This window comes from Mus musculus, chromosome 2 (genome assembly GCF_000001635.26).
Source record: "Mus musculus strain C57BL/6J chromosome 2, GRCm38.p6 C57BL/6J".
NCBI classification, from domain to species: domain Eukaryota; kingdom Metazoa; phylum Chordata; class Mammalia; order Rodentia; family Muridae; genus Mus; species Mus musculus.
The window spans coordinates 164,287,280-164,296,611 of record NC_000068.7 but is presented as its reverse complement, the minus strand read 5'-3'; the positions used below and the strand labels follow the sequence as shown (position 1 = coordinate 164,296,611).

At 44.1% G+C, this 9,332-nt stretch overlaps 1 protein-coding gene across 2 annotated transcripts; it reads right to left on the bottom strand.

Moving 5' to 3' along the window:
- Window positions 1-5,111: 5,111 nt before the first annotated feature.
- Window positions 5,112-7,345, bottom strand: Svs3a (seminal vesicle secretory protein 3A). 2 transcript variants are annotated; one of them, NM_001311114.1, is made up of 3 exons: window positions 7,251-7,345; window positions 6,264-7,025; window positions 5,112-5,452 (listed from the first exon to the last, which is right to left on the bottom strand). In NM_001311114.1, exons 1-2 carry the CDS (start codon window positions 7,321-7,323, stop codon window positions 6,304-6,306), a joined length of 795 nt encoding a protein of 264 aa, NP_001298043.1. In that variant the 5' UTR covers window positions 7,324-7,345; the 3' UTR covers window positions 5,112-5,452; window positions 6,264-6,303. The 2 variants fall into 2 exon arrangements, with proteins under 2 accessions (NP_001298043.1, NP_067338.2); NM_021363.2 differs by having other exon boundaries at window positions 6,264-7,028; window positions 7,251-7,344.
- Between the last annotated feature and the right edge of the window lie 1,987 nt (window positions 7,346-9,332).

Here is a 9,332-nt window from a genome sequence, read left to right as displayed (position 1 = left end):
AAAGAAAAGGCAGCCCTAAATACCTCTCAAGTTCAAGTCTTGCCCCTCCCCACAGATGCTCCTCCCCCTTGGTTATCTTCAAGAGAGGACCTGAAAAAAAAAAAAAACAAAAACAGACTGGACTGGGCTCTCACAGATGCTGTCCTGTGGGTTTGCTCCCCTCTTTTAATTTCCTGGTCTGGGATTATTTATTCTTGGGTGTGGCTAACCTCTTCAGATTAAAGTTTTCTTCTAGTGCCTTCTATAGAATTGGATTTGTAGATAGATACTTCGTTAATTTGGTGTGTGTGTGTGTGTGTGTGTGTGTGTGTGTGTGTGTGTTTGGGGGAGCGGTGGGATGTTTTTCTTTGTTTATTGTGATCAATATTTTGCTGGGTAGAGTAGCATTTAGTAGGGCTGACATCTGTGGTCTCTTAGAGTTTGAAGAACATCTATTCACCCCCCTCTGCCTTTAAGGCTCTGCATTGAGAAGTGAGGCATTTTTGTAATGAGTCTGCCTTTATATATTACCTGGCCTTTTTCACTTGCATATTTTAATATTCTTTCTTTGTTCTGTAGATTTAGAGTTTCATTATTATGTGCAATGGACAATTTCCTTTCCAGTCCTGTCTATTTGGTATTGTGTATGAAGCATCTCCTTTTCTAGGTTAGGAAATTTTTCTTTTGTAATTTTGTTGACAATGTTGTCTGTGAGTTTGGACTTTTATTCTTCTCTTCCTATTGTTCCTAGATTTGGCCTTTTTTTATAGTATCCCAAGTTTCCTGAATGTTTTGTGTCTGGATTATTTTGGATTTAACATTTCGCTTCATCCCACTGTTTATATGTGTTTTCACAGACTTAAGGGGTTTATGCATTATCCTCCTTGAGGCCCTTGAACATATCCATAATCACTCTTGTGAAGTCTTTGTCTTGTACTTCAGCTATTTCTCAGGGTCTACTGTGGGTTTTTGGTGGAGACATATTGTCCCGTTAGTGTTAATGATTATGTTTTTGCACTGGTATCTAGGCATCTGCATTTGGGATGATTGTGGTTCTTTTCTTTTCTTTTTTTAAAAAAAATTGTTTATTTTATGTATATGAGTACACCATAGCTATCTTCAGACACACCAGAAAAGGGCATCAGATCCCATTACAGATGGTTGTGAGCCACCATGTGGTGGCTGGGAATTGAACTCAGGACCTCTGGAACAGCAGTCAGGGCTCTTAACCACTGAGCCATCTCTCCAGCCCATGATTGTGGTCCTTGATGTTGATATCTAGTCCTGTCTTTGTTGAGTGGGTATTCTGTTCCTTGGTCTTTCTATGATCCTTCTGATCTTAGGAGATTTTAATGGCTGTGGATTGCCTGAGAGTGCTTGTGAGTCCCTGCTAGGTGTGTAGACTGGGGTGGGGTGGAGTCCTTAGGGGTTTCTAGGTCTTGGGGACTGACCCAAAGGAGAAAAACTGGGTTACTGCAATGTTTGATGGAGTCTGCAGGGATTTGAGTTAGAGGGGGGACACAGCCCCATGAAAATCATCTGCTACAGGTCTGGGTATGAGACTAGGGAGTTCAAAATGGAGAACTGGAAGGAAAATGACGATCACCTGCCTGATTCCCACACTGGCAGGGCCAGTGGGCTCCTGGGTAGAGTATGCCTCTGTATACTAGTGGCTGGCACAAAGGGGTGGGGTGAAGGAAGAAGGCTCATGCCTGGCATTCTTAACTGTTTTCAGAATCCATGTCTGGCTAGATCATAGGCTCTAGAGAAGAAACTAACGTCTTCATTCTGCTAAATGGACATCATCATCAACATCATCATCATCATAAACTGCACCCAAATTTCTTTTCTGGCATAGGTAGCACATCTCTCAAGCCTCAGCAAAGAAGCTCCTTTTTAACCATAGGGTATGATTCATGCAGAGACCCACAATGGAGAGAGATTGTTGAACTCATTTCTAAATGGGAAAGTAATATCTGTAAATTAATACGAGTTATGCTTATACCCACCTAACTTGCAAATGAATGAGACTAAAACTAGGATTTATTTATTAGGCCCTGTGCAATTGGAGATTACCTCTCATTTAATTCTCTAACACTGGTCTCACTACTTCTCCAACTGTGCTCCCCAAATACTTGCTGTTGGGAATTGCCTGCTTCAGCAGTGGGGTGTCCTGGGGAGGCATTTCACGTGGGCACAGGCTGCTGGTTCATCATGGCTAATGAAGACCTCCTGTTCTCTTCTTCTCCTCCTCCTCCACACTTCTTCTCTCTATCTCCCCTTCCCTTTCTCTTTGTGGTCCCTACCTTTGACTCCCAGCCTGGTAACACAAACCCCACCTCTCTCCATTCCCCACCCCCCAGCAATTGGCTGTTGCCAGTTTTATTTAGCCAATAGTTTTAAAATTGGGGAGTGGATTTACATAGCATTTCTTGGTGTATAGGAGGATTTGCTCATTGGGGGCAACCCAATCTTGGGAGCTAGAATGTAGCATTTGAGTGTATAGCAGGACCAGACCAACTCCCAACAAATATTACACTCCCTCCCCACAAGGCTCAGGGAGCATCATTCAAGATGGAAGAGGAAGGATGCTGAGAGTCAGGTGGACTCTGCAGAGAAGTTGTCTTTGCCAGACATGACAGTGCTGTTGCACGCGCAAACTCACAGCAGCTGTGACTACATGCATAAGACCTGAACAACATCAAACCAGCCCAAATCTCATCATGGATGGGGGCAGGGAGAGTCATGATGGCCATCTCTATACAAGCAACTATTGTCACGTTATGCCTGCTGGGAGAGGGAGAATCTGTTGTCTTCAGGGTTGTAACCCCTGAGAGTCAACCCACGGTTCAGAAGATTGGCCTACACCAGTGCACACTAAGTAGACTCAGTAGATTAAAAGAAATGAAACAACACATAGAGTTGGGATGGAACAACAGTGGTGAGAAGATGGGAGAGAATCTGGAGGAAGTGGACCAGGCAACGGATTCAGTTGAAAGTATTACGAGCATGTATGAAATGCTAAAATCAATAAAAAGGAAGATTCAAGGATACCAGTTATGACTGGATCTGAGTGGAACCACTCTCTGATCATGTCTGAGTGATGATAAACTTTCTCAAGGATTCTACTTCTAAATACTCTCCCGTTTAGAGTGTCCATGACTTAGAAGTCAATACTGTGTTTGGCAGAGACTCTAATTAAACCTATAACAATCTATTCTGTCTTCTGCTATCTGTCCTTACCACATATAAAATATGCTCATTCTATGACTAAACCTTAAAAGTCTGCCTTATTCTACCCTTGGCTGCACCTTAACAATATCTTGGTGTCACCTACACATGTAATGCGCTTCCGATTGTAGTTTTCGAAAGAGAAACTTAAAAGGAAAGATGGACTCTGTCTTAGTCAGGGTTTCTATTCCTGCACAAGCATCATGACCAAGAAGCAAGTTGGGGAGGAAAGGGTTTATTCGGCTTACATTTCCATACTGCTGTTGATCACCAAGGAAGTCAGGACTGGAACTCAAGCAGGTCAGGAAGCAGGAGCTGATGCAGAGGCCATGGAGGGATGTTCTTTACTGGCTTGCTTCCCCTGGCTTGCTCAGCCTGCTCTCTTATAGAACTCAAGACTACCAGCCCAGAGATGGTCCCACCCACAAGGGGCCTTTCCCCCTTGCTCACTAATTGAGAAAATGCCTTACAGTTGGATCTCATAGAGGCATTTCCTCAACTGAAGCTCCTTTCTCTGTGATAACTCCAGCTGTGTCAAGTTGACACAAAACTAGCCAGTACAGACTCATAGCCTCCAAATTGCCAGACCTCAGAAAAAAACCAATTTTCTTATCTTCTAAAACTTGGGTATTCCTCCATTTTCATGCTCTCCCTATTGGCTGTGCACAGAGAAATGGGGCTACCCCTTGTAAATGCCCAACAAAGGGGTCACTGCCTTATGTTCATAGCTAGAAGGATTATACTTTCTAAAATCAAAGGGATGGCTCTGACTCCTGGTCACATTACTTCAGGCTTGTGGTGTCAGAGGAAGGTGTGTTGATATTTGACCACACTGAGAGTTGCTCTTTCCTTTTCCAAAAGCTTCAGACAGACTCAAGAATAAATAAGTCAGTTAATTCCTGTCATAGAATCACAGAATGAGGAAAGCCCTGCCTCATCTCAGCCAGCAGATAGGAAATGAGGCTGAAGGTTACTACCTGAACTTTTCCTGCATACAAATGATAGGATGTAAACTTTTACTGATGATAGGTGGTTCCTGTGGCAGACCTGGAACTGGAAAGCTTTCTTTATTTTTCCATGTTATCTTTTGTTCCTAAAGAATTTGCATTCTCTGGAAGCTTCCAAGATACCAGAAAATAGATCATTTAGGCAGGAAGTTGCCACTTAGAAGACATCCCTCCCAACTATTATATTTGGTCTGTCATTCTATCTGTCCACAGTGATAGACTCTATCAACACACTCTATCTCACTGGAGTGGTAGAGGCTTAACATATCAGTATATGAGAAATTTGCTTCTGAAAGGAATAGAATAGAATAGAATAGAATAGAATAGAATAGCTGGAATAGAAGAAAATGCTCTTGAAACAAGAGTAAGCTATTGTTGGCCAATACAAATAAGGGTGCCAGTGTAGCACAGAAACCTGCATCGCCTGCCAGAATACGGTTCATAGGACATTTCTGAGTACACAGTTTCTGAAATCCCACTAGCAAAAGGGTCTCAGGGTGGGGAGATGTACTCAGTATGTGCGGAGAGTAACAGGAGAGCTCATTACTACTTCCGTTGTTGCTTTTCTAGAAAGAGATCTAGATACAGGCTGGGACTGCTATTATCTGTAATTGGAATATCACAGGGAGGTATGCCCTCCAGACCCCTACACTTGTAGGAACCAAAGGATCTATATAGGCAAGAGAATAGATGCTTGAACAGGGGGCTGAGTGAGACAGGACAGTCACTCTTAGTGCCTGATGACGCAAGTTCAGTCTCTGTGTCCCATGGGAGAGGAAAGAAACCAACTCCCAAAGGTCATCTTCTAAACTCCATAGGCATGTTCCAGCGGGAAAGAGCATTCACCCACACGCACACATACATAGACACAAAATTAAAATATATTAAAAAATTAAAAAGCAATTGATGCCAAAGCAATATCTTTATTGGGAAACACTTGTTTTCTAGTATGTGTAACACTACAAGAGTGTACGGATGTTTCAGTGTGAGTTGATCATTTGAAAATGTGCCACCCAAGCACCGAAACCACTAGGAACTTGGAGATTTCAACAGTCAAAAGCAAATGATGTCAGCAAGGCTCTGCTTATTAGAGAGCACCTGTGTGAGGTTGCTCCAACATTAGAAAGTCTCAGGAAGGAATGTGTGAGTGGGTCATGGCATCCGTGCAAGGTGTTGAGGACTAGAGAGTGGTCAGCATCTTCAGGACATCACAGTCCACACAGGTCAGGTGACTCCTATGGCGAAAGGACATGGATGGTAACACAGGTCAGTGAGGGCTGCCAGACAGGGACAAGTGTGACCAGATCCCTTGTCTGCTCCATCAACTCCCAGCCATTTGGGGTTCTGGCTGTGACTGACCACTGGACCCACAGTTCTGTTGCTTGCCTTCTCTTCACATGAAGTGCCCCTTAGTGAAAACATGAAGGTAGCACCCCCCTTTTCATCCCCAGGCTTCAGATGTCTCTCCTGACATAGCAAGCACCCCCTGTACTAATTCCTCAGCACCCTGGCGTCCCAAGTCTCATGGCCCCTGCATCACAAACAAGGATGTTTCTTGGAGCTCAATTATCTCATGTATTCATAAAGATGCTGCAAAAGCCTCATGTGTCTCTGGTCTCCAGATGACAAGTGTACCCTAAACAGTCTTGAAGAACATTAATTGGTATGGGAAACAAAACCAATAACACTTCATAGCAATGTAGCAAGAAACTGAGCCTATGAATCCAAAGCATAAGAAGTTACCAAAATACATCTTAAACTTACATGATTGTATAAGTGATGCATGTTCAAAGAATTAATAACATATAGAAACTACTCACTAAGGAGAGGGATTTGAGACACAGTGATAGCCCGGGTAGATTTATCTGCATCTACGAGGTGCTTGCTTCAATCAGCAGGGGATGGAGCTCAACTCCATAAGGTGTGAAACTCAGCACACTCACTGCTGTAGATACACTACCAATCGCACTGCGGGCACAGGGAGCCCACCATGCACCACCAAGAAACACTGGGGCAGACAGCTCTCCCGTTTGCTAAGACACTTACCTCTAAATGTGTCTTAATTCTTGAGAGGTTAATGAATGCCTTAATCAGTGAAGGCATCTTGGTATAGAATCACCCCTCCTCTTGGACAGTAGCACATCCCAGGACCTGGGTAGAAAGATTTTGTGTGATGAACACTGCCCTGTAGCTGCTCTTGAAATTGCACAAAGTACCGAGGGTAGGGCCGAGAGCGGCGTCTGAACTGTGGGTAGAATGCTGCTGTTTTCCTGGACTGCCTGTGCTTTCCTTTGAGCCTGTGAACCTTTGCTGGCTGTTGACGCACTTGGGCCAGGTCTTCAGCCAGGCCATATCCTCTGCCCTTGACTTGCTGAGGAATGTCTTCTCGCAGATTAAGGCGTGCTTTGAAGGACTTCAGAGGGGCTCCGTGGGATTTCAGCATGGTTTGTGACTTCACCTGCCCTATGGTCTTTAGCTGGCCTGGTTGGGACTTCAGTTGGGCTGCGTAGGATTTTACTTGAGTTTGGGATTTTATTTGTGACTGGGATGGCAGCTGGGATTTTTGTTGGGCAAGCTCATCTTCTTCTTCACAAACTATGTCTTCCTTTAAACTTGTCAGTTCCTGTGAACTGAGTGCCCCTCCCATGTCAGCATCAGCATCCTGGCCATATTCATGGTGCTTAGTTTGCACAAAGATGCTTTCTTCAGGTGCCTCTTCCTGTTCTTCTTTGTGCCCATAGAGGAACTGGTTTTTCCCAATAAACATGAGTGGGGAGGTTTTTACTAGGAAGTGTCCTTTTGTTCCACCTGCTAATGGATGACAAGAATCTGAGTTACATTATCTGTACAGCTCCCTTTCAAGTCTTATCCCAGAATTCCCCATCAACCCACTGCTGTACCCAGGCATGTGGATGTGGGTGGAGAAGACAACGTCCATCCAGAAGGTCACCCCGTGGAGGGTTCTCTCACTGCCATGGCATCCTTATGGACATTCTCCCTGAGTGCCTCTCTGCGGCTGCTCCCTGAACTCACCATAGAGTTCTATCCCAGCTGCTTTCTTCTCCAGAAGGAGGAGCAGAGAAAGGCTGAAGAAGATGGACTTCATCTTACCAGGAAGGGCCTCCACTGAGACCTCAGCTGATCTTCTCATTTATATGTTCTTTGCTAGGTGAAGAAAGGTGGCTGAAGTCACAAAAGGCATTCATTGTCTGTCCTTACTTATCTGGCTTGTTGGCTTCTCCCTTTTTCTCAGTAGGAGATGTTGTAAACATTCCTAGAGACTGGAGATACAGGATGTCAGAGTCTTTGTCTTACCCCCATTGCCCCAGGAGATCTTTAAAGCTTTATCGTCATCTTAAGATCATCACATGATGTTTCCAGGAGAAATTCAAGGCAGAGATCACAGGAGTAACCAGGGCCTGTCCAAGATTTAGCAGTTCAAGTGTGGGCTCTTGTCAACAGTGTCCCCCATCAAAAAATTACTCTGCATTTTTGCTTGTTTTCAAATGAGATGGACACAGATCTATTTCAGGTGAAAAGCAAAGAGGTAAGAAGGTGAGTTTATGGAATCCAAAGTAAATTTTAAAAATAACCGAGGTTTACCTGCATACAAGTAACTCTAAAATTTCTAACCTTACTATTGATCTGTGTGAGACTCCCCCAGGGTTTCCTGTCACTAGTAGCTTTGATGACATTCTCAGAGTGCCCCCATATCCTGGTAGGAGAGCAGGAGAGACGTGCTCAAGAGGGCTTTGTCGTCTCTGTATTCAGTAGGGTCAGCCTTGTGTCTGCATCTCAAGAATGAGGGGAGCTGCCAAGGGATTTTCAGGTATGGAAGAAATTTACCATCTTTGGCTGGAAACCATGTTTGACTGTTGATACGTGGAGAAAGGAAACTGGCTTCCTTATTTCATGATTTTCCTGAAATCACCTAAACTCCCCATTACCTGCTTAATGAGCGAAAACTCCTTAGCAGATGAGAAACCCTTCCACCAGTCCCTGCTTATGACTGCCCTCCCTGGTGCATGTGTTAGTAGAAGTGTGTTGGGAATATACTGAGACTGGATGCAGTGGGAGCCTGTCCACTTCCTGGAAACATGACATTTCCTGCATCTGTGAGAAGACCCTGAGTGGTCCATAAGGCAGGCCTCAGCTTTCCCATGCAGACCATCAGGCATCTCTGCATGCACCCAGCCCAGCCCTGCAGGGGATGCAAGTGAAGGCTGGTGAAAAAGTATTGTTAGTCATTCTATGTCTGAATGTTAAGTTACCTGGAAGAATGAATGCTGTGTGCAAGGGGTCAAGGTAACGGTTCATGGGAAGAACAAAGATTCAGGCACAGAGCCATCCAACAGAACACCATCTAGGAGCTCTGAGCTCCTCCTAATCTTATCTCTGTGTCCCACGACTGAAGATAACTTGTCCCTCAGTAGAGATGCCAGTCACAAGATTTGACATTACCAAGAATTCCAATTGCTTCCCTTTCTTGCTCACTCCTCCACTACTCCATGTACCACCCTTGAGAACTCTCCAGGAGGAACTCTTCTATGGTGAATTTACTCATGAGTTTAGAACATAGGCCATTTTAACAGGTCAATAACCAATGTCCAAGTTTAAACCCTTGTGCAAAAGATGATAGTCCTTAACCTCAGCGCCAGTGCGGACTTCTCTGCTCTGTTCAGTCTCCCAACCCCCACCTCTGACATTCCCAATGGCCTGTGGCTGTTTGGTCTCTTGTGTGAAAGTCTTCTAGAGTGAGTGGGAACTTGTCAAATCCACAGGCTAAAATTAACTGGGACCTACAATGGCTTTGGTACCAGAAGAAGGCAAGGTTATAATGTGAATGCAACCCCAGTGCTGAGAACTGACCCTTGAGACAGCCAAGTCCCCAGCTTGCACAGGAAATTAATGGTTGTTTCGAAAAGGAACATGGGGGTTCTCCAGGGATAAGACCACTAACCAGTTACCCAGTTACAAACACACTGTTCTAAAACTAAGGCCAATACTAAATGGATTCAGTGTGTTGTTTTTTTTATGTGCACACATACACATAACAATATATGTTATATATATTATATATAGTCACATATATACATATGTAACAATAATCATTAA